Below are 26982 nucleotides of genomic sequence, written 5' to 3' on the forward strand. Positions count from 1 at the left end.
AATTGACTTAAAGACTTAAATGTTAGACATAAAACCATAAAAACCCTAGAAGAAAACCTAGGCAATACCATTCAGGACATAGGCATGGGCAAGGACTTCATGACTAAAACACCAAAAGCAATGGCAACAAAAGCCAAAATTGACAAATGGGATCTAATTAAACTAAATAGCTTCTGCACAGCAAAAGAAACTATCATCAGAGTGAACAGGCAACCTACAGAATGGGAGAAAATTTTTGCAATCTAACCATCTGACAAAGGGCTAATATCCAGAATCTACAAAGAACTTAAAGAAATTTATAAGAAAAAAACAGCCCCATCAAAAAGTGGGCAAAGGATATGGACAGACACTTCTCAAAAGAAGACATCTATGCAGCCAACAGACACATGAAAAAATGCTCATCATCACTGGTCGTCCAAGAAATGCCAATCAAAACCAGAATGAGATACCATCTCACGCCAGTTAGAACGGCAGTCATTAAAAAGTCAGGAAACAGATGCTGGAGAGGATGTGGAGAAATAGGAATGCTTTTACACTGTTGGTGGGAGTGTAAATTAGTTCAACTATTGTGGAAGACAGTGCGGCCTAAAACCAGAAATGCCATTTGACCCAGTAATCCCTTTACTGGGCATATACCCAAAGGATTATAAATCATTCTACTATAGACACATACACATGTAGGTTTATTGCAGCACTGTTCAGAATAGCAAAAGCTTGGAACCAACCCAAATGCCCATCAATGATAGACTGGATAAAGAAAATGTGGCACATATACACCATGGAATACTATGCACTCATAAAAAAGGATGAGTTCACATCCTTTGTAGGGACATGGATGCAGCTGGAAACCATCATTCTGAGCAAACTGTCACAAGGACAGAAAACAAAACACCGCATGTTCTCACTCATAGGTGGGAATTGAACAATAAGAACACTTGGACACAGGGTGGGGAACATCACCCACTGGGACCTGTTGGTCAGTTGGGGACTGGGGGAGGGATAGCATTAGGAGAAATACCTAATGTAAATGATGGGTTGATGGGTGCAGCAAACCAACAAGGCACACGTATACCTATGTAACAAACCTGCACGTTGTGCACGTGTACCCTAGAACTTAAAGTATAATAATAAAAAAATTATATAATCCATAAGACCAGACCTCTGGATGAAGTATTTTTGTTCTAATGCTGTTGGGATGGATTGACCTTACATAAATAAGCCTTTCAGGTAACAATGAGTATTTGAGTAATCTTGGGTACCAATTTTTGAGAAATTGGGTGATTCAACATAAGGGTTTATTTATTTAAATAAATAACTGAATTCTCATTATTTTTTCCTGAACTGATTTGACTATGGATAACATCTTTTTGTAGAATTGTATTGACTAGTGGTTTGATGAAACTAACTTTGGGAAAATTTGGATAGATATTAGAAAATTAGGTTTCATTTCTTGAGAAAACAGGTTTGATCCCATAGAAAGATATTAAAAATGAATGAGAATATGAGGTATGGTTAGCTCTAAAAAAAGTGAGAAATGAGTACTCAGTCATAAATGTACTGATTAAGAAAAAAGAAGGTATGTAGAAGGTATGTTAGAGAACCCAGGCAGTTTCTTTTAAGGAAGCCCTGGTTTGGGTATCTTACCAGAACAGATCACTCCAACATCTTCACCATGACTGCAGTCATTATTTCCCCACCCACTGTTCCTGCATGACCAGAGATCTGACTCATCTCCATCACAGGAAACGTCATCGAGCCAAATTTTTCCATATCCTGTGGAAGTGTTTCCCAGACCCATGCCAATGATAGAAGTTGGGCAGTCCAGCTGGCTACACACCACAGCCGCAGCAATACTGTTCCAGCCATCATCACACACTGTGCCCCACTGTTCTTGAAAGTACACCTCCAGTCTTCCCGAGCAGCGGTTGCTGCCACCCGCCAGCCTCAGGCCCCATGTTGCATTACCTGCACCAAGAACAATGAAGCAAGTAGTTAATGGGTGTGATGGTTTATTTTATATGTCAACTTGGCTGGGCTATGATACTCAGTTATTTGGTCAAACACCAGTCAAACAGACAGTGCTGTGAAGGTATTTTTTCAGATGTGATTAACCTTTAAATCAGCAGACTTTGAGTATAGCCAATTATCCTCCATAATGTGGGTGGGCCTCATCCAATCAGTTGAAGACCTTAAGAGAAAAGACTGAAGTCCCCCAAGGAATTCTACTTCCACACTTTCTTGAGATTCAAGACTGCAACATCAGCTCTTCTCTGCAGTCTGCTGGCCTCCTCTTCAGATTTTGGACTTACAAGTCCCCACAATTGCTTATAAAATTGATGAACCAACTCCTTAAAATAAATCTCTGTCTTTCTCTCTCCTTCCCTCTCTCTACATACATACATATGCACGCGTGCGCGCACACACACACGCGCGTGCACACACACACACACGCACACACACACAGAGAAGAAAGGCTCACATTCCATTGGTTTTGTTTTCCTGGAGAACCCTGAATAATGCAGATTTTGGTACTAATAGTGGTTCTAGAGGAACAAAATCTTAAGGATGAGTTTTACGAATTGATGCTATAATTCATAAATTGATTCTGGAATTGGTTCTCTAACCTGACAAAAATTTAATGACATGAATGATTCTATATCCAGTAGTAAAGAGGGCACTGAAATCCATGGCATGATGTGGCAATAGATATATACAAAATCTCATCATTAGATATTCCTAATCAAATACTCATAGGAGGTAAAGTTCTGAATGAACATGTATTTGTTAACCTGGGACATTTCTGTCAAACTTACAAGTATAATGAGATTGGCTGGCTACTCCCCATTGCACTGGACAAAGTGGGGAAAGAAAAGAATGAACTTAGAGATTCAAATTCCCACCTGAACCTGCAAGTTTTTATGTCTTCCTGGAAAGAAACTCATGTCTCTTATAGCCACAGAACTGAGATTACTGAAAACCTTCACCTGGTAAGGTACTGAATTCTCAACCTCACAAGATGTCTACTGTCTAAGTGAGGGATTTAATTGGGATGGAACAGAATTCTGAACATTGGGATGGGGTAATATGGGGAGATCTGATAAGGTTGGGAACATTGAAACCCTAAATTCTACGGTTTCTCCTTTAACAGTAGAGACAACCATCCACCTCTGTATGAGAATATTAATTCCACTTTGCTTGAAGAAATTGAATCTCTCCTGAGATAACTGCCTTGAAAGGCACTCCTGATTCTCCTCAGCACCCATTCCATCAGCCCTCTTTACATCTAGACTCAAGTCCCAGCAAGCTCCAAAACATGAGGTACAAAGTGTCTAATGTGGAATTGCACACAAACAACCATGATTTTTCCAATTTACACAGACAGGTATCAGAATATATGTGAGAATGAATATTAAGGATCTGAGATAATGCTGGAAGGAACATAAAGTTGGATCAGGGTGAATTTACTGATATGAGCCCTAAGCAGAGATTCTAGATTTAATGATGCAGCTAAGGGTTAGAAAGGCTCTAATAGTTTGTTGGACTGGTTGGGTGAAACATGTACCCAAAGGTGGCCTACGCTTAATGAAGTTGAAAGGCCAGACTGCTTCTGTATTTGGTAGGGGAAGGGATCAAAAGGGTCATGGTCAGGGTTGTCTACTAATTTCTTACTTTACCTGTATAAGCGGAAGAGTTCCAGGTAAAGTGAACTGAAGTCTAACTTAAAGACAAGAGTCATGACCCCTCAATCAATTCCCAGATGTGAGCCAGTTTATAGACCCAGAAGCCCCTCCTATGAGGAATACTATTTCTCTTGTCAGGAAATAATAAACAAGAACAAGTCTTACCTGAGCAGGTTACAATCACATCCTCTCTGTGTACACAATTATGCTTTCCCCATCCATTATGTTTACAGTCCCAGATATCTGACTCATTTCCAATGCAAGAAACATCATCCAGCCAAATAGGTCCTGATGCTTCTTTAAAATAGGTTATACCAAACATACGGATAGGCTTTCCACATCCCAGTCGTTTACACACAACAGCTGCATTCCTCGTACTCCATCTGTCATGACACACAGTCCCCCACTGTCCTTGGTATTTCACCTCCAATCTCCCATAACAGGGGCTATCAGCCCCGGCAAGTCTTAGGTCCAGATCTGCCTTATCTGCAAGCAAGACAAAACCACATATTTGAGATCAAATGAGAGGGTCTTTTCAGAAGACTGAAAAGACTCTCTAAATTCACCACTATAAGGCTTTGCCTAATAGGTGACATATTAGGCATACTTTTGGATGAAAAGTTTGGTTTTCTTTCTTTTGACAATTTTTTATTCAATTTTTGGAGAGAATGTGTCTCTAAAGCATGAAACAGCAAAAGCAAATTTACCGAAGTAAAGCCTGGGGAATGTTATAAAGCCTCCAAGAATGATGGGTTTGGATAAGATGAGCAACGTGGAAGCATGCAGAGAAGTTCTTTGAGGTATGGATACAATTCAGGAGATAACTCTGGCAGGTTTCTGCAGTGGAGTCCAGCATCAGCACCAAAGTTCATTCCCTCATAGTCTTCATTTTAGTTTGCCTGCCATGTTTTATAAGATAAAGGGAGGCATATGTACATGAAACTGCCCTTTCATAAAATAAATTCCTTTTTAATTCGTAATTTTTCCAGTGTTCAGAGCACTTGATAAATTTTGAGAAAATCCTTGCTTCCTTCCTTCCTCCCTCCCTCCTTTCTTTTCTTCTTTCTTTTTTTTCTTTTTCTCTTTCTTTCTTTTCTTTCTTTCCTTTCTTTCTTTCTTTCTCTTCCTTTCTTCCTCTTTCTTCTTTCTTCCTTTTTCTGTCTTTCATTCTTTCTCTCTCTCCAGTTCTTTCTTCTTTCTTCCTTTCTTCTTTCCTTCTTTCTTTTTCTTTCTCTCTCTCTCCTCTTTCTCCTCTCTTTCTCTCTCCTCTTTCTCCTCTCTTTCTCTCTCTCTTTTTCTTTCTTCTCTCTCTTCTTTCATTCTCTCTCCTTTCTCTCTCTTTCTCTTTCTTTCTTTCTGACTTCTTTGTTTCTCTTTTCTTTCTGTCCTTGCTCCCCTCCCCCTCCCTCCTCCTCTTCTTTCTTTCTTTCTCTCTCTTTCTTTCTCTTTCTTTCTTTCTTTTTCTTTCTTTCTTTTTTTTCTTTCTTCTTTCTTTCTTTCTTCTTTTTTTTCTTTCTTTCTTTTTCTTCTTTCTTTCTTCTTTCTTTTTTCTTCCTTTCTTCCTTCCTTTCTTCCTCTCTTTCTCTCTCTCTTTCTTTCCAGGGCCTCGCTCTGTCACCCAGGCTAGAGTGCTGTGGCACAATCTTGGTTCACTACAACCTCGCCTTCAGGGTTTAATCCTCCCACCTCAGCCTCCCAAGTAGCTGGGATTACACGCGCACACCACCACAGCCAGCTATTTTTCGTGTTTTAGTAGAGACAGGGTTTCACCATATTGCCCAGGCTGGTCTAGAACTCCTGACCTCCTTTCAGCCTCCCAAAGTGCCAGGGTTACAGGCATGAGCCACCGTGCGCAGCCGAGAAATATTTTGCTATGCAGGTACTACTGTGATATAGGAAAGGTATAATATTTTATAATGGGTCACTTTAAAAATTCTAAAAGCCTTCCAATTTCCTTACTTGCTATCCAGTACAACAACTCTTCCATGTGTCTATAATAATCTTACATTCTATTCAACCTAGTATGTGTGTGTGTGTATTTTAAAACATAATATTTAATAATTGCATAGGATACCATCATATGGAGATATAGAGATTCTGTAAGTTATTTAATCAAGACACAATTCTTGGTTACTTATGTTATGGTTAATTTTTCATTTTCACAAATTACGCTGCCATGGACATCCTTACACATAAAGTTTTGAGTATGTCACCAAGTACTTCCATGATATAATGGAAACCAATGTATTCAGTGTAGGTTAAATGTATGGGTGTATGAACAGATATATGATGTATGTATATATAATATATATCATTTCCAGATATACTAAATAAAAATTCATAGAAACAAAGCAAAGAAAAAATTTAAATTCCTGATGCAAATAAATATACAAATGAAGCAGTGTATCCTATTCTAGTATAGGGTAACTGGATAGTATAATGATATAATTTCTGCACAAATCAAGCCAATTTATATTTATATGGTATTTTAAGAGACTGGGCTTTTCTACATTGCCCAGGATGGAGTGGAGTGGCTATGTACAGGTGCAAGCATAGCACCTTACAGTCTCTATCTCCTGGGCTCAAGTGATATTCCTGCCTCAGCCTCCTGAGTTGCTGGGACAACAGGCATGTGCCACCATGCCCAACCAATTCATAGGTTTAATATTACCTTAAAAACAATTCTAATTTTAATCCATATTTAGAAGAATAAGAAGAAAAAAGTCGCAAGGAATTTTATGAAAAATAAGAATACTTAGGGAATATATATCTCAGTACATATTAGCCTATAGAAAGCTACGATAGTTAAATGTGTTAAAGTTAGTTAAAGTAGTTAAAGTAAAATGTGATGGTTCTAGAAATAGAAGAGGGGGACTATGTATTTTATAAAGGGACTCTGTAAAATACACAGAGTTCTTACACATTATGAAGACAAAGATCTCACACAACTGAAAAATGGCCAAAGAACCAGAAATGCTAACACATGAACAAATACAAATAAGTTGCTAATAAAGAATTGGGAAAAAGCACTCATTTGTTATGAAGGAAGTAAGATTTTTGAGCATTGACTTTGGAGCTAAAACAGTCCATATTTGAACTCCAGCTTCACTACTGCCCTGATAGCTGAGTGACCTGGGTGAGTTACTTTCTCTCAGTATCTCTATTTCCTCACTGTAAAATAGAAATTAGAATAGTAACCCCCTTCCTGGGATTCCATGAGGATTCCACGAACCCATATATGTAAACTAATAGAACACTGCCTGGAACACTATAAATATTCAATAACTGTTCATTAATATTATTATATTTTTAAAATCAGATTAACAGTTATTCTAAAATATGAAAACATTCAGTGTTAATATGATACAGTGGAATAATAGGGAACTGAAATCGAATAGAAGAAAAAAACACAATTTATAGACAATAATTTGTTAATATATATCCAAGACTTAAAAAAAAGATGCATATGGTTTTACATGACAATTTCATTTTTAAGTATTTGGCAAATTACATAATCAAGTGTGAAAAATTTATTTCTCAGTATATCAAAAAAATCGTATTTTTAACAATAAAAATTTGAAAACCTTTTAACTTAACATGATGAGATAGTTAAATAAATTATAGTACATTTATGCAATATAGTAAGTAGCCTTTAACATTAAGATAGATTAGTAATGGCCATGTGGAATATATCTGTGGTATATTGTTCAGCACAAAGGGTACACACACACACACGATCCAGAAATATAAACAACAACAACAAAAAAACAAAAGAATGAATGGCAGCGTTGCATGTGGATTTAAAAAATTCTTTTAATTTTTTTGTATTTTGACCTTTTCACTGGGTTTATAATTTGAAAAAGTAGTTTCCAAAAAGCAAAAGCAATTTTTATAATGTTTTATATCAATCTATGAGAAAGAGAAAACTAAAATAAAATTGATGTGTACAAAAGAATTGATAGTTAACTTTGCCTACCAAATTAATCACATTAAATGTGAACAGAATAGATAGATAAATAGATTCATAAACCAAACTCCACTCTGCAATTTCTGGATACCATTATATATTATACTAATCTGACATTCTTGAATATAAGGTGTATGTAAGTGTACATTCAAGAATGTCAGGTTAGTATAATATTAATAGTGAAAAATTATCAACAGCCTAAACACCAAGAAAAGAGCTCAGGTTAAATTTACTGTACTCATATGATAGAATAACATAAAGTTTTTTAATTTTAATTTTTAAGAAATTAGTTTTGGCCGGGCGCGGTGGTTCAAGCCTGTAATCCCAGCACTTTGGGAGGCCGAGACGGGCGGATCACGAGGTCAGGAGATCGAGACCATCCTGGCTAATACGGTGAAACCCCGTTTCTACTAAAAAATACAAAAAACTAGCTGGGCGAGGTGGCGGGCGCCTGTAGTCCCAGCTACTTGGGAGGCTGAGGCAGGAGTAATGGTGTGAACCCGGGAGGCGGAGCTTGCAGTGCGCTGAGATCCGGCCACTGCACTCCAGCCCGGGCACAGAGCAAGACTCAGTCTCAAAAAAAAAAAAAAAATTAGTTTAAGGGTGTGGGAAAATGCAAATGTTATAGCAAGTGAGAGACAAGATACAAAATAAGAAGTTGCATTATCTATATTTCTATCCTTCCATCCACATACAAGGTATGTGTGTGTGTTTCATTTACAAGAACATCATTCTTCATTTATCCTATATCTATCATCTATCAGGCTTTTAGGATATCAATAAATAACAGGACTATCTAGGTATACTCTCATGTAAATAGCATCATTGGAAATGGTTATGTAGGCTCACAATACTCCCCTGACACCTGTGCCCCCTCCCACTTAGGACTCTCTAGATATTCCTTTTTTTTCCCTTCATAAAGTGCCACAGAGAATAATGATGACTGGATTTTATTTATTTATTTCATTTTTTTTTTTTTTACAAGATGAGATCTGACTCTGTTGCCCCAGCTGGAGTGCAGTGACCCAATCATGGCTCACTGCAGCCTTGAATTTCTGGGATCAAGCAATCCTCCTGCCTTAGCCTACTGAGTAGCTAGGACCACAGGCATGTGCCACCACACCCAGATAATTTTTAAATTTTTTTCAGAGGGAGTCTTGCTATATTACCCAAGTTGATTGTGAATCTTGGCCTCAAGTGATCTTCCTGTGTTACAGGTATGAGCCACTGCACCTAGCTTTGTTTTTTAAATATCTAACCTGTTTTTTCTGTTTAGAAGGTCTTGGAAATGTTTTATACTTAAAATAATTCATAAGTATTATACACACAGATTTTCTTTGTTTTCAATTCTACTAATGATATTCTAGATTCTTACAGAATTACACATCATATCAACATATGTATATAAATATATCTATATCAGCTATTTGGATTTGTATATATTCCTAATTCTCTATAATAAGCCTTAATTTATAATCAGAAATAAACAATGTATATTATTAAATAAAAAACTTAAAAAGCAGCAGAAAAACTGTTAAGAAAACTGTAAACTAGTACAACTCATTAGTTTAATATGAAGAGAGTTTTCCCAGTTATTTTAGAGATACAGATTATACTCACGCAGTGGTACCAGCTGTGTCTGATTTCAGGAGAGACTGCTAGTGAGGAGAAACTTTTTACAATGTGCATTTGAAAAGGTATTTGTGCTGCTTAAGAGTACTTTGCGGTTTTTTTAAGGACCAAAAAACCTTTTTATCAAGCTACTAAGTGCTTCTAACCTCCCAACAAATTATTTCTAAAAATTCAAATGTGCACTCTCTCATGATCTTTGAACCTTACCAGAACAAATTACTCCAGCATCTGATCTTCGGAAGCATGTTCGCTTTGCTTTTCCATCATATATGCAGTCCCAGAGAGATGACTCATTCCCAGTGCAAGATATGCTGTTTATCCAAATGTCTCTAGCTTCATTACTAGGTTTAGCACGACGACTGCCAAAGACACTAAACGGACATCCTAGCTGCTTACAAACCACAAGAGCTTGTTCATTCTTCCAGTTCTGGTCACATATTGTCCACCACTGTTCATGGATTCTCACCTCTACTCTCCCTGAACAATTGTCACTTCCATCTGCTAGTCGCAGTTCCAAATCTGCTCCATCTAGGATGAAGTCACAGAGAAACGTCTGAATTGGATTTGGGACAATATCATCAGCATCCCTCTCCTCCAACCTCCCCATGTGAAGATTAGATGTATCCTTCACATACTGAGAAAAGTAAAGACTGGAAATGCATTTTGTTTCAAAATTTCAACAAGAAGACTTCAATGCTAAAGTACTTGTCGGTCTTTATGACAACAATCTTCTTTTAAATATGAACATTGAAATTAGAATCCTAAGAACCTTGCTTTAGCCTTGCTAAAATTTAAGAAACTAAACATTACAATAAAAAGCCTTAGAATCCTATATGCCATTAATTACATTAATTTTCAAAATATTAGAGTGATTATTTTTAACACCATAAAATAAAATAAAGTGTTGGGAAATACTTGCCTTTCAGTAACTTCAGAAAGAAAAGGGACAAAAAGAATGTGCAATTAGGAAAAAATCTCTCTTGGATTTAAATAGAAACATGTTCTTTCTCATACTGTTTTCTATGAAGAAGCAAGCCTTTGCTTATTAAACATATTTGCCGTAGGAAATGAAATTTGTTCAGTGGTAATTTTTGAAGGAACTGTGTGTTTTCGCTCTGTCAGCATGTACATCACGTGACTTCTTTGTGTCCCTGTGACTCTGCTTTTTCATGCATACAAATAAATATGTTAAATAACCCCAAGAAAGTAAAAATGTGGAGAATTTTTCTTGAAATAATTGAGGAAAGAAGATATAATTTCTATGCCTCATCTCCTCCCATTATTCAAGCTTTTCATACATCATTACAAAGTGTAATTTGCTATCTAGTGAGAAATCTGGTTCACATTGAATAGGTTAGTCTCGGGAGATTTGGAGGTTTATTTTCCTATAAATAATGTGGGTCATAATGATGATAATAATTATGCCTAAACCTATGGAGAACTTCTTGGTTGCCTGGCACATTTTAGGTATTTTCCCTGCACTATTTTATTTAATGCTGTTATCCTAGTCATGATATAAGAAATCTGCAACTTGGAGATTGATTTATACAGGGTCACATAATTATCAAGTGACAGATTTTAAACTGTGAAACTGTGAACTGTTTTTGTTTGGTGAAAAAAAAAAATCCTTTGACTACAGGGCTGCAGAGAAGGCCAATGTATCTAACTACCCATTTTCCTGTGGGTTGGCCACATACACATCTATTTTCAGTGTTGGGATTGTTTTCCCACCTTGTTTTCACATCTGCATCATTCTTCCTGGCCCTTCCTTACTCTTCCAGAGGCACATCGTTCCGGAAGTTCCAGAGTTTGAATAGCAACTGGTCTTACAGTTAGGGATGTTATATAAAGTCAGAAGCACACTGTTATGAATTCACTTCATTGTAAGAAAATGTATCAAAATGATTAAGATTCTCTCTCTCTTCCTGTTTCCTCCCCCTCTCCTCTCATCTCTCTCATCTTCTCATGTCTCCCTCTTTTCTCTACCTCCCTTTTATGTGGAGGAAAATTTTTCTTGTAAAATGATGGATTGATCACATATACTGTGGGAAACTCTTTTGAATGGTGAAAGTGGTCGTTCCCCAGATAAAACTTGCAAGCAAACTAGTATAAACAGAAAGAAAAGGATTAAAAGATGTTCTGAATATATTATCCTTCCCAAAAGTCCTATGAGGATGGCATAAATCCTGTGGCTAAGGTACAGCTAAACCCATAAACCTCTGTCTACATATGTTTTTCTATGTATATCGTTCCCTGCTGCATAATCTAGACTTAAGCAAAACTCTTCTTAAAAGAGGCGACCTGATCTCAAATTCTATAGGAAATAAGATTAAGGCATCCTGTGTAAGGCTGGTAGAATAAGGTCAGTAATAATTTACTAAAGAAGCCTCTTCCATCAAGACAAACTGACTCTCAGAGGAAAATACTTGGCTTTACATCTAGGGAGTCTCCTTTCATAAGAATATTAGAAGGTGTGGATTTAATCTTATTAAGACAGTGAACACGTTTAATTACATCTTTGAACATAAAATACTACTGTGAGAGAAATATGAGCGATATTTTAACCCCTGATATACAAAACTATAAATAAACAGGGAGGGGTAACTTGCTTGTAGTTGACAGTTGCAAACTAGAAAACAAATGGCTGCAGACAAAAATTCTGCTAGTATAAGGTACAAAGTAATTAGCAAAGTCATAAAGTTTTAGATAGGTACTCTTTGGAAATAGTTTATTTTAATGAGAGGAAGTGCTAAAACAAACTCAATGATAACACAGAAAAATATAGTTGTATCTATGAATACGCAAAGTGATTACACATTTAAAAATTATACTGAATATTAATATAAGCCATACACTTGTATAGATTAACAGCAATTTTGACTAGATTGGATATTTTGTTGCACCAATTAGAATTAGTAAAACGGTGTGTTGGGGGTGGGTAAAAGCCTTATTCCCATGAGGCTTTTACAATGTACTATGCTGCATAAAACGCAGGCGTGTTCCCTGAGGAAGAATTGAAAGCGTCAATTCTGACACATCACAATTGGTTGTAACTTCTTCAGGGTTTGGTCCTAGTTCTCCAAAAAAGGAATTTTATCTGATGTAATCATGTGGATGTCAGTCTTACCTGAGCAGATCACAGACACATCGTTCTGATGAATACAGTCCATATTTACGGTTGCGGAATGTCTGCAGTCCCAAAGAAAAGACTCATTACCGGAGCAGGAGACACCATCAAGCCATACAACATCAGATCCTGACTGCAAATGAGGCAAGCCAGCGAAGTGAAGTGCAGTTCCGCATCCCAACTGCTTGCATACGACATCGGCTGCAGCATTGTTCCACTTATGGTGGCATATGGTCCCCCACCTTCCTTGGATTTTCAGCTCTACTCTCCCCACACAGCGGTTAGTTCCACCTACAAGCCTTAGTTCAAGATCACTACTATCTGAAACAGAGATATAAACACAAAGCCCAGGTGAAGTTTTGATCAGAAACTTCAGATTCCAGATCCTGCTATCCAAATTGAGATTCAATGAATGCCTAACTCTTGCTTTTTAAAATTCTTGTACACGTACAAGATTAATATAATAGAATCTATCCCAGGAAAGGATCATGCTATGATGTTGACAATCCACCAGAATCTCTGGCATTTGGGGAATAAAGCACAACAGAGACTAGAAATGCCCTTTCTGATTGTGAGTTAAGAATAAATCTACCAAAGGTCAAGAATGCATGTAAATTTGTTGTCAAAACATGAGCCTTGCTGGCTCTGAGTCTAGCCAGCAACCATTTTAGAACTTATAACTGTGTATAAGCAGTGGCAATAAGATATCATTGTCATCACCGTCATCATTCTCTTAGTCCTACTTCAAAAATTTTTCTTCCTTTAAGTGAACATTTAACTCCAACTTCTTGCAATATAACTTCCAATTATTCATCTTACTGGAATTTACTCTTGAATGAAATGGAACAAATGAAACAAATGAAAAATAAAACTTCCAAAGGTGAAAGCAAGTGTGGCCAGCCATAAATTATGGACTTGTCATATTATTAAAACACTCTGTTGATTTAATTCAAATTATCAGCCTTTCCTTATTACCTTATTTCTTTATATCACTTAGCAAAATTGACCACTACATATATATATATATCATGCGTAGTGGTCAATTTTACTAAGTGATATAAAGAAAAAAGGAAATAAGGAAAGGCTGAGAATTTGGATATTTTATATATGTATGTATATATATAGTGATCAATTTTGCTAAGTGATATAAGGAAATAAGGAAAGATTGAGAATTTGGATATATATATATACACACACACACACACACACACACACAAAAATCATCTCACCATATCCACGGGGGTGTGGTTCCAGGACTCCTATGGATACTAAAATCTGCAGATACTCAAGTTCCTTAGTTGGCCTTCTGTGTCTGCTGGTTTCACACCCACGGATTCAACTAAATGCAAAGTTTCCATCAGCAGTTGATTGACTCCATGGATATGAAACCCACAGATTCCAAAGGCCAACTGTGTGTGTACATACATATTTTTACACTTAGCAAAATTGACCACTATATATATATATAATATATTATATAATATAAATATAATATATAATATAAAATATGTTTTATATTATATGTTATATTTGCCTAGGTCTTCCAAGAATCCAAGAATACATTGTCTGTCTGTCTGTCTCCCTCTCTCTCCAATTGCTTGTTTTGTCCCCATATCTGTCAGTTAAATGAATGAGTCTTTTTTACAGATTATTTACCTTTATTTAATAAATTAACATACAGTAAAATTGACTGGTTTTGTGTACATTTTTGTGTGTATAGTTCTCTAAGTTGTAATACAGGCATTAATTTGTGTAACTATTACCACAGTGAGAATATAGAACTTTGTTAACCCATTCATTCATTGAAAGACAGTTAGTTACAGTGTATTATTTTTTTAATATATTGCTAGGTTCAAGAAACAGAATGTTATACTAGCAATATTTTAAAACTATTTCTATTTTTTTATTTTTGTTGATATATATCAGTTGTATGTATTTTGGGGATACATGTGATATTCTGATACCTATATACAGTATGAAATATTCAAATTAGAGTAATTTGGATATCTGTCACCTCAAAATTTTGTCTTTTATTCGTGGCGAGAACATTCCAAATCTTCTCTTCTAACTATTTAGATGTTTTTTTCTTAATCTAATTATTGATTAAGGAAATAGATTCCCAGAAATAATGTGGAACCTTGGATCTAGGCATACTCAAAGTGATTCACAATTGGGCATGCCAGCTCTTTGAGTCAAAACAGTGCCTCTGCTTTTGTTATTTTGATGGGCTGGTTTGTTTTTTCCTGTAGATTTGCTTAAGTTCCTTGTAGATTCTGGATATTAGCCCTTTGTCAGATGGACAAATTGCAAAAATTTTCTCTCATTTTGTAGGTTGACTGTTCACTCTGACAATAGTTTCTTTTGCTGTGCAGAAGCTCCTTAGTTTAATTAGATCCCATATGTCAATTTTGGCTTTTGTTGCCATTGCTTTTGGTGTTTTAGTTATGAAGTCTTTGCCTATGCCTTTGTCCTGAATGGTATTGCCTAGAAATACCTAGAAAACCTAGAATAGGTTTTCTTCTAGGGTTTTTATGGTTTTAGGTCTTACATTTAAGTCTTTAATCCATCTTGAGTTAATTTTTGTATAAGGCGTATGGAAGGGTTCCAGTTTCATTTTTCTGCATATGGCTGTCCAGTTTCCTGATACCATTTATTAAATAAGGAATCCTTTCCCCATTGCTTGTTTTTGTCAGGTTTGTCAAGGATCAGATGGTTGTAGGTGTGTAGCATTATTTCTGAGGCCTCTGTTCTGTTCCATTGGTCTATATATCTGTTTTGGTATCAGTAACATGCTGTTTAGTTACTGTAGCCTTGAGGTACAGTTTGAAGTCAGATAGCATGATGCCTCCAGCTTTGTTCTTTTTGCTTAGGATTGTCTTGGCCAAACAGGCTCTTTTTTGGTTCCATATGCAATTTAACGTAATTTTTTCTAGCACTGTGAAGAAAATCAATGGTAGCTTGACGGGGATAGCATTGAATCTATAAATTACTTTAGGCAGTATGGCCTAAAGTAATTTTCATGATATTTTCATGATATTGATCCTATTTATGAGCATGGAATGTTTTTCTATGTTTGTGTCCTCTCTTATTTCCTTGAGCAGTGGTTTGTAATTCTCCTTGAAGAGGTCCTTCACATCCCTTGTAAGTTGTATTCCTAGGTATTTTATTCTCTTAGTAGCAATTGTGAATGGGAGTTCACTCATGATTTGGCTCTCTGTTTGTCTATTATTGTGTATAGGAATGCTTGTGATTTTTGCACATTGATTTCATATCCTGAGACTTTGCCGAATTTGCTCATGAGCTTAAGGAGATTTTGAGCTGAGACGATGGGGTTTTCTAAATATACAATCATGTTATCTGTAAACAGAGACTATTTGACTTCCTCTCCTTCTATTTGAATACCCTTTATTTCTTTCTCTTGCCTGATTGCCCTGGCCAGAACTTCCAATACTATGTTGAATAGGAGTGGTGAGAGAGGGCATCTTTGTCTTGTGCTGGTTTTCAAAGGGGATGCTTCCAGCTTTTGCCCATTCAGTATGATATTGGCTATGGGTTTGTCATAAATAGCTCTTATTATTTTGAGATACATTCCATCAATACCTAGCTTATTGAGAGCTTTTAACATGATGGGGTGTTGAATTTTATCGAAGGCCTTTTCTGCATCTATTGAGATAATCATGTGGTCTTTGTCATTGGTTCTGTTTATGTGAAGGATTATATTTACTGATTTGCATGTATTGAATTAGCCTTGCATCCCAGAAATGAAGATGACTTGATCATGGTGTATAAGCTTTTTGATGTGCTGCTGGATTTGGTTTGCCAGTATTTTATTGAGGATTTTCACATCAATGTTCATCAGGGATATTGGCCTGCAGTTTTTTGTTGTTGTTATTGTGTCTCAAAACAGTGTAAAATAATTAACAAAATGGCATCAACAGGTTCTTACCTATCAATAATTGCTTTAAATGTAAATTGATTAAATTCTCTAATGAAAAAACAGAGTGGAGAGGTTAAAAAATGGCAAACAAGTGGCAGAACAAATGGACTTAACGCATTTTTACAGGAAATTTTACCCAACAGCTGCAGAATATGCATTCTATTCATCAGCACATGGAATATTCTCTAAAATAGACCATATGATAGGCCACAAAACAAGTCTCCACACATTTAAGAAAATCAAAATTATATCAAGTACGCTCTCATACCACAGTGGAAGAAAATTGGAAATCAGCCCCAAAAGAAATCCTCAAAACAATGCAAATACATGGAAATTACATAATCTGCTCCTAAATGAGCACTGGGTCAACAATGAAATCAAGATGGAAATTTTAAAATTCTTTGAACTGAATGGTAATAGTCACACAACCTATCAAAACCTCTGGAATACAACAAAGGTGGTGCTAAGAGGAAAGTTCATAGCCTTAAATGCCTACATCAAAAAGTCTGAAATAGATATTTTTAAAATTATTATTATTATACTTTAAGTTCTAGGGTACATGTGCACAATGTGCAGGTTTGTTACATACGTATACATGTGCCATGTTGGTGTGCTGCACCCATTAACTCATCATTTACATTAGGTATATCTCCTAATGCTATCCCTCCCCTCTCCGCCCTCCCCACAATAGGCCCCGGTGTGTGATGTTCCCCTTCCTGTGCCCAAGTGATCTCATTGTTCAATTCCCACCTATGAGTGAGAACATGTGGTGTTTGGTTTTCTGTTCTTGTGATAGTTTGCTGAGAATGATGGTTTCCAGCTGCATCCATGTCCCTATAAAGGACACGAACTCATCCTTTTTTATGGCTGCATAGTATTCCATGGTGTATATGTGCCACATTTTCTTAATCCAGTCTGTCACTGATGGGTTTCTACCCAGAGGAAAAGAAGTCATTATCTGAAAAAGGTATTTGCACATGCATGTTTATAGCAGCACAATCTGCAATTGTACAAACATGGCAACAACCCAAATGCCCATCAATCAATGAGTGGGTAAAGAAAATATATATCACAATTTATATCTATATCTATATCTATGTATACACCATGGAATACTACTCAGCCATAAAAATGGAATGAAATAATGGCATTCACAGCAACCTGGATGGAATTGCAGACCATTATTCTAAGTGAAGTAACTCAGGAATGGAAAACCAAACATGGTATGTTCTCACTCATAAGTGGGAACTAAGCTATGAAGATGCAAAGGTATAAGAATGATGTAATGGAGAATAGAGCAGCAGATCCTGACAAGGAGGATTCAACCACTACAGCGCTTGAGCTATGTGCTAAGGAAAAAACTGCCTCCTCTAGGGGGTCCCTGAACTCCATGACTTCTGACTGGGAGAGAACTCCCAACAGGGGTTGACAGACCCCTCGTACAAGAGAGCTCTGGCTGGCATCAGGCCGGTGCCCTCTGGGACAAAGCTTCTAGAGGAAAGAGCAGGCAGCAATATTTGCTGTCCTGCACCCTCTGCTGGTGATAACCAGGCAAATAGGGTCTGGAGTAGAGCCCAAGCAAACTGCAGCAGACCTGGAGAAAAGGGGCATGACTGATAGAAGAAAAAACTAACAAACAAAAAGCAATAACATCAACATCAATGAAAGAACGTCCACACAGAAACCCCATCCAAAGGTCTTCAGTCACAAAGATCTAAGGTAGATTAACCCATGAAGATGAGGAAAAACCAGTGCATAAATGCTGAAAATTCCCAAAACCAGAATACCTCTTCTCCTCCAAATGATCGCAACTCCTCTCCAGCAAGGGCACAAATGAGTTTGTATATATGTATTATACACACATGTATATAAACGTATATACATACATAGAATGAGTTTGATGAACTGACAGAAGGAGGCTTCAGAAGGTGGACAATAAACTCCTCTGAGCTAAAGGAGCGTGTGTTCTAACCTAATTCAAGGAAGCTAAGAACCTTGAAAAAAGGTTAAAGAACTACTAACTAGAATAATCAGTTTAGAGAAAAACATAAATGACCTGATGGAGCTGAAAAATACAGCACAAGAACTTCGTGAAGCAAACACAAGTATCAATAGTCAACTCGATCAAGCAGAAGAGAGGATATCAGAGATTGAAGATCAGCTTAATGAAATAAAGCGTGAAGACAAGATTAGAGAAAAAATATTGAAAAGGAACGAACAAAGCCTCAAAGAAATGTGGAACTATGTGAAAAGACCAAACCTATGATTGATTAGTGTACCTGAAAGTGATGAAGAGAAAGGAACCAAGTTGGAAAACACTTTTTGGGATATTATCCAGAAGAATGTCCCCAACCTAGCAAGACAGGCTGAAATTCAAATTCGGAAAATACAGAGAACACCACAAAGATACACCTTAAGAAGAGCAACCCCAAGACACACAATCATCAGATTCCAAAGGTTGAAACTAATGAAAAACTGTTAAGGGCAGCCAGAGAGAAAGGTCAGGTTACCCACAAAGGGAAGCCCATCAGACTAACAGCAGATCTCTCTGCAGAAACCCTACAAGCCCAAAGAGATTGGGGGCCAATATGCAACATTCTTAAAGAAAAGAATTTTCAATGCAGAATTTCATATTCAGCAAAACTAAGTTTCATAGATGAAAGAGAAACAAAATCCTTTACAGACAAGCACCAGACCTGCCTTACAAGAGCTCCTGAAGGAAGCACTAAATATGGAAAGGAAAACTCAGTACCAGCCACTGCAAAAACAGACAAAAATATAAAGACCAATGACACTATGAAGAAACTGCATCAACTAATGTGCAAAATAACCAGCTAGCATCATGATGACAGGATCAAATTCACACATAACAATATTAACCTTAAATGTAAATGGGCTAAATGCCCCAATTAACAGACACAGGCTGGCAAATTGGATAAAGAGTCAAGACCCATTGGTGTGCTATATTCAAGAGACAAATCTCATGTGCAAAGACATACATCAGCTCAAAATAAAGGGATGGAGAAATATTTACCAAGCAAATGGAAAGCAAAAAAAAAAAGCAGGGGTTGCAATGCTAGTCTCTGATAGGAAGACTTTAAACCAACAAAGATCAAAAAAGACAAAGAAAGGCATTACATAATGGTAAAGAGAATAATGCAACAAGCAGAACTATCATATATATATGAATATATATAAAAATATACACATATATACATATGTACATATACACATATACGTGTATATATAAGATCCAAATAAGCTGAATTAGAAACAAAATATGCTATATACATACATGTTTATACATATATTCATATATATACACATACATATGTATATCCATATACATATGTATGTATATACATGTAGATATTTGTATATACATATGTGTATACATATATGTTATGGACATGCATATATGTGTATTATGCACATGTATAATACATGTGTACATGTATAATACATGCATACATATACATGTATGTATATACTTGTGTGATACATATATGTAAACATATATAGGTATATATGCATGTATGTATATATGTATATGTGTATATGTACATACATGTATGGATATATGTATATGTTATTCTATACATGCATGTATGTATATGTGTATGTATATATGTATACGTGTATACATATACATGTGTATAATACATATATGTATATATACATATATATGTATGTGCATGTATGTATATGTATATACATGTATATATGTATATGAATATATACATGTATATATTCATGTGTACATATATACATGTATATATATTTATATATACATATATGTGTGTGTGTATATATATATATACAGGTGCACCCAATACAGGAGCACCAAATTCATAAAACCAGTTCTTAGAGACCTACAAACAGACTTAGACTTCAACACAATAATAGTGGGAGACTTTAACACCCCACTTTCAATATTAGAAAGATCAAGGAGACAGAAAATTAACAAGGACATTCAAGAGTTCAACTCAGCTCTGGGCCAAGGAAACCTAATAGATATCTACAAAACTCTCCACAGCAAATCAACAGAATATACATTTTTCTCAGCACCACATAGCACTTATTCTAAAATCAATCTCATAATTGGAAGTAAAACATTCTTCAGCAAATGCAAAAGAATGGAAATCATAACAAACAGTCTCTCAGGACACAGTGCAATCAAATTAGAACTCAGAATTAAGAAACACACTCACAACCACAAAACTACATGGAAGCTGAACAACCTGCTTCTGAATGACCACTAAGTAAATAACAAAATTAAGGCAGAAATAATGCAGTTCATTGAAACCAATGAGAACAAACAGACCATGTAGCAGAATCTCTGGGACACAGCTAACACAGTGTTAAGAGGGAACTTTATAGCATTAAACACCATCAGAAAGCAGGAATGATCTAAAATTGACACTCCAACATCACAATTAAAAGAACTAGAGAAGGAGAGCAAACAAATTTAGAAGCTAGCAAAAGAGAAGAAATAACTAAGATAAGAGCAAAACTGAAAGAGATAGAGACACAAAAAACCTTCAAAAAACAATCAACCCAGGAGCTGATTTTTTGAAAAGATTAACAAAATAGATAAACTGCTAGCCAGATTAATAAGAAAGAAAAGAGAGAAGAATCAAATAGACACAATAAAAATGATAAAGGGGATATCGCCACTGATCCCACAGAAATACAAACTACCATCAGAGAACACTATATCCACCTCTACACAAATAAGCTAGAAAATCTAGAAGAAATGGATAAATTCCTGGACACATACACCCTCCCAAGACTAAACCAGGAAGAAGTTAAATCCCTGAATAGATCGATAACAAATTCTGAAAAAGAGACCCTAATTAATAGCTTACCAACCCAAAAAAGCCCAGGACCAGAGGATTCACAGCGGAACTCTGCTAGAGGTACAAAGAGGATTTAGTACCATTCCTTCTGAAACGATTCCAAACAATAGAAAAAGAGACACTCCTCCCTAACTCAATTTTATGAAGCCAGCATTATCCTGATTCCAAAACCTGGGAGAAATACAACAAAAAAAAGTAAATTTCAGGTCAATATCCCTGATGAACATCAATGCAAAAATCCTCAATAAAATACTGGCAAACTGAATCCAGCAGCACACCAAAAAGTTTATTCACCACGATCAAATTGGCTTCATCCCTGGGATGCCAGGCTGGTACAACATACACAAATCAATAAATATAATCCATCACATAAACAGAACCAATGACAGAAACCACATGAGTACCTCAAAAGATGCAGAAAAGGTCTTCGATATAATTCAACACCCCTTCATGGTAAAAAAACCAAAAAACAAAAAACAAAAAAACTCTCAATAAACTAGGTATTGACGGAAGACAGCTCAAAATAAGAAGAGCTATTTATGACAAACCCATAGCCAATATACTGAATGGGCAAAAGCTGAAAGCATCCCCTTTGGAAACCAGCACAAGACAAGGATGCCCTCTCTCACCCCTCCTATTCAACATAGTACTGAAAGTTCTGGCCAGGGCAATCAGGCAAGAGAAAGAAATAAAGCATATTCAAATAGGAAGAGAGGAAGTCAAATGGTCTTTGTTTGCAGATGACATGATTGTATATTTAGAAAACCCCATGTCACAGCCCAAAATCTCCTTAAACTGATAAGCAACATCAGCAAAGTCTCAGGATACAAAATCGATGTGTAAAAATCACAAGCATACGTATACAACAATAATAGACAAGCAGAGAGCCAAATCATGAGTGAACTCCCATTCACAATTGCTACAAAAATAATAAAATACCTAGGAATACAACTTACAAGGGACATGAAGGACCTCTTCAAGGAGAACTACAAACTGCTGCTCAAAGAAAGCAGAGAGGATACAAACAAATGGAAAAACATTCAATGCTCATGGATAAAAAGATTCAATACTGTGAAAATGGCCATACTGCCCAAAGTAATTTATAGATTCAATGCTATTCCCATCAAGCTACCATTGACTTTCTTTACAGAACTAGAAAAAACTACTTTAAATTGCATATGGAACCAAAAAAGAGCCTGTATAGCCAAGATAATTCTAAGGAAAAAGAACAAAGCTGAAGGCATCATGCTACCTAAGTTCAAAACTACACTACAAGGCAATAACCAAACCAGCATGGTACTGGTACCAAAACAGAAATATAGACCAATGGAACAGAACAGAGGCCTCGGAAATAACACCACACATTTACAACCATCTGATCCTTGATAAACATGACAAAACCAAGCAATGGGTAAAGGATTCCCTGTTTAATAAATGATGCTGGGAAAACTGGCTAGCCATATGCAGAAAACTGAAACTGGAACCCTTCCTTAAACTTTATACAAAAATTAACTCAAGATGGATTAAAGACTTAAATGTAAGACCTAAAATCATAAACAATCCTAGAAGAAAACCTAGGCAATACCATTCAGGATATAGGCATGTGTGAAGGCTTTATGACTCAAACACAAAAGCAATGGCAACAAAAGCCAAAATTTACAAATAGGATCTAATTAAACTACAGAGGTTCTGCTCTGCAAAAGAAACTATCATCAGAGTGAACAGGCAACCTTCAGAATAGGAGAAAATTTTTGCAATCTGTCCATCTGACAAAGGGCTAATATCCAGAATCTACAAGGAACTTAAACAAGTTTACAAGAAAAAACCAAACAACCCCATCAAAAAGTGGGCAAAGGATGCGAACAGACACTTCTCAAAAGAAGACATTTATGCAACCAACAAACATATGAAAAAAAGCTCATCATCACTGGTCATCAGAGAAATGGAAACCAAAACCACAGTGAGATACATCTCACACCAGTTAGAATGGCGATCATTAAAAACTCTGGAAACAACAGATGCTGGTGAGGATGTGGAGATGTAAATTAGTTCAACAATTGTGGAAGACTGTGGTGATTCCTCAACAGTCTAGAACTAGAAAAACCATTTGACCCAGCAACCCCATTACTGGGTAAATACTCAAAGATTATAAATCATTCTACTATAAAAACATATGCACACACATGTTTATTGCAGTACTATTTACAAAAGCAAAGACTTGGAACCAACCCAAATGCCCATCAATAATAGACTGGATAAAGGAAATGTGGCACATATACACCATGGATTACTATGCAGCCATAAAAAAGAATGAGTTCATGTTCTTTGCAGGGACATGGATGAAGCTGGAAACCATCATTCTCACCAAATTAATACAAGAACAGAAAACCAAACACCACATGTTCTCACTCATAAGTGGGAGCTGAACAATGAGAACAGATGAACAAATGGAGGGGAACATCAGACACTTGGGCATGTCTGGGAATGGGGCGCAACGGGAGGGAGAGCATTAGGACAAATACCGACAGCATGTGGGGCTTAAAACCTAGATGACAGGTTGATAGGTCAGCCAACCACCATGGCACATGTATATCTATGTAACAAACCTGCATGTTCCCCACACATATCCCAGAACTTAAAGTAAAAATAAATAAATAAATAAATAAATAGGACTTTGGGGACTTAGGGGAAAGAGTGGGAGGTGGGTAAAGGATAAAAACTACACTGTGGATTCAGTGTATACTGCTTAGGTGATGGGTGCATCAAAATCTGAGAAATCACTACTAAAGAACTTATTCATGTAACCAAACACCACCTGTCACCCCCAAAATCGGGTTGATAGGTGCAGCAAACTGCCATGGCACATGTATACCCATGTAACAAACCTGCATGTTCTGTACATGTGTACCAGAACTTAAAGTAAACAATAAACAAATAAAAAGACAGAGTGGTTGAATGGATTAAGAAAAAACATGGTCCAAATATATGCTGCTTACAAGGGACTCACTTCTTTAGTTTTAGGACACACATAGGCTGAAAATAGAGATGCAAAAACATATTTCATGTAAATGGCAACCAAAGGTAAGCCAGAGGATCTATGTTTATATCTGACAAAATAGATTTAAGTCCAAAATTGTAAAAAGAGACAAAGAAGTCCATTATATAATGATAAAGGGGTTAATTCATCAAGAGGATATAACAAGAAAAAATATATATGAGCCCCTGTCAAAGCACCTAAACATATAAAGCAAATATTAGGAGACTGAAAGGGAGAAATAGACAGTAATACATAATAGTAGGGATTTTAATACTCCATTTTCAAAAATGGACAGATAATTCAAACAGAAAATCAATAAAGAAATAGTGGACTTGAACAACACTATAGACTAAAGGAACCTAACAGACGCATATGTAACATTCCATCTAAAGTAGCAGAATATAGCTTCTTTTAAAGGGCGCACATATCATGCTCCAGGACAGATCATATTTTAGGCCACAAAACAAGTCTTAACAAATTTAACAAGATTAATATAATGTCAAGTATCACGTATGGCTACAATGGTTTGAAACTGGAAATCAGTAACAGAGGAGAGTTGAGAAATTCACAAATATGTGGAAATTAAATATCATACTCTTGTACAATCAATAGGTCAAAGAAGTAATTAAAAGAGAAATCAAAAAGCATCTTAAGACAAACAAAAATAGAAACAAAATATGCCAGAACTTATGAAATGAAGCAAAAGCAGTTCTAAGAGGGAAGTTCAGTGACAAACACCTATGTTAAGAAAAAAAGAAAGATCTTAAACAACCAAACTTTACAACTCAAGGAACAAGAAAAAGAGGAACAAGTTATGCTTGAAGTCAACAGAAGAAAAGAAATAATAAATGGTAGAGAATAAATCTATGAGACTATAAAAACAAAAATTTTAACAAAACTAAGAGCTTTAAAAAAAAAACAAAATTGACAGACTTAGCTAGACTGTGAAAAAAGAGGAAAGTCAAATAAATGAAATAATAAATGAAAGAAAAAACATTACAACTGACACCACAGAAACACAATCATAAAATATTACTAAAACAATTATTAAAAATGAATTTTATAATCTAGAAGAAATAGTTACATTCCTAGAAACATACACTCTACAAAGACTGATTCAAAAATAAACAGAAAATCTGAGAAGACCAATAATAAATAAGGAGATTGAATCAGTAATCAACAGTCTCCACAAAAGAAAAAGCCCAGGACCTGATGTTACAAGTGAATTCGATCGAACGTTTAAAGAAGAATTAATGCCAATAGTTCTTAAAGTCTTGCAAAAAATCAAAGAGGAGGAAAGACTTACAAACTCATTTGAAGAGGCCAGCATTACCCTGAGACCAAAGTCAGACAAGGACACTATAAGAAAAGGAAACTACAAATATCTTTTATAAAAATGGCTGCAAAAATCTTCAAAAAATACTAGCAACTGGCAAACCAAATTCAACCACATATTAATAGGATCACTAGCCATAATTAAGTGGGATTTATCCCTGAGATGCAACAACAGTTCAACATATAGAAAATAATAAATAGAATACATCATATTAATAGAATGAAAGATAAAAATCATATTATCATCTCAATTGATGCAGAAAAAACATTTGAAAACATTTTCAAAGAAATTGAAAACATTTTCAAAGAATGTTGAAAACAAATTCAACACTCTTTCATGATAAAAATTCTCCCTGGGCAACAGAGCGAGACTCCGTCTCAAACAAGCAAACAAACAAAAAAAACTCTCTCAACAAATTAGGTACAAAAGAAATGTACTTCAACGTAATAGATACCAGATAGAGCAAGCCCACAGCTAACATTATATTCAGTGGTGAAAGCTAAAAAGTTTTTCTCTAAGATTAGTAACAAGACAAGGATACTCACTGTCACCACTTCCATTCAATATAGTACTGAAAGTCCTCACCAGAGCAATCAGGCAAGAGAAATAAATAAAAGGCATTCAAATTGCAAAAGAAGAAATAAGGTTGTCTATGTTTTCAGATGACTTGAGCTTATATACAGTAAACTGTAGGGACTTAAAAAAAATGCTTGAACTAATAAATAAATTCAGTAAATTTGCAGGATACAGAAAATATTTTTTAAAGCAGCTGCATTTCTTTTTCTTTTTTTTTTTTTTTTTTTTTTTTTTTTTTTTGAGACAGAGTCTTGTTCTGTCGCCCAGGCTGGAGTGCAATGGCATGATCTTGGCTCACTGCCTCCCAGGTTCAAGCAATTCTCCTGCCTCAGCCTCCCAAGTAGCTGGAATTACAGGCACGTGCCACTAGGCCTGGCTAATTTTTGTATTTTTAGTAGAGATGGGGTTTCACCATGTTGCTCAGGCTGCTCTGGAACTCCTGACCTCAAGTGATCTGCCCGCTTCGGCCTCCCAAAGTATTGGGATTACATGCGTGAGCAACAGTGCCGGGCCTAAAAAGTTGCATTTCTATATACTGACAACAAACTGCCTGGAAAAAAATTGAGAAAACAATTCCATTTATAAGAGCATCACAAAGAATAAAATACCTGGGAGTAAATTTAACTAAGGAGGTGAAATATCTGTATTCTGAAAACCAGAAGTCATTGATAAAAATCATGGAACAATATCCCACGTTTATGGATTAAAAGAATTAATATTGTTAAAATGTTCATTCTACCTCAAAAGACCTACAGATACTGTACTGCATGCTTAAAAGCAGCTACGAAGGTAGCTATTATGTTAAATGTTCTTACCATCAAAAAATTAATA

The 26982-nt window shown here is 35.9% G+C and overlaps 1 protein-coding gene across 2 annotated transcripts in view; it reads right to left on the reverse strand.

Annotated features, from left to right (window-relative positions):
• CD163L1 (CD163 molecule like 1) overlaps nucleotides 1-26982 on the reverse strand; it is an 82304-nt gene that overhangs the window by 41170 nt on the left and 14152 nt on the right. For both annotated transcript variants that reach the window (XM_050749516.1, XM_050749515.1), the window contains 4 exons: nucleotides 12407-12727; nucleotides 9487-9807; nucleotides 3846-4166; nucleotides 1645-1965 (listed from right to left, as the gene is read on the reverse strand). In XM_050749516.1, coding sequence (XP_050605473.1) covers nucleotides 1645-1965; nucleotides 3846-4166; nucleotides 9487-9807; nucleotides 12407-12727 — 1284 coding nt within the window. The remainder of the gene's footprint in view (nucleotides 1-1644; nucleotides 1966-3845; nucleotides 4167-9486; nucleotides 9808-12406; nucleotides 12728-26982) is intronic.

The sequence above is a fragment of the Macaca thibetana genome, chromosome 11 (assembly GCF_024542745.1).
Source record: "Macaca thibetana thibetana isolate TM-01 chromosome 11, ASM2454274v1, whole genome shotgun sequence".
Taxonomy (NCBI): domain Eukaryota; kingdom Metazoa; phylum Chordata; class Mammalia; order Primates; family Cercopithecidae; genus Macaca; species Macaca thibetana.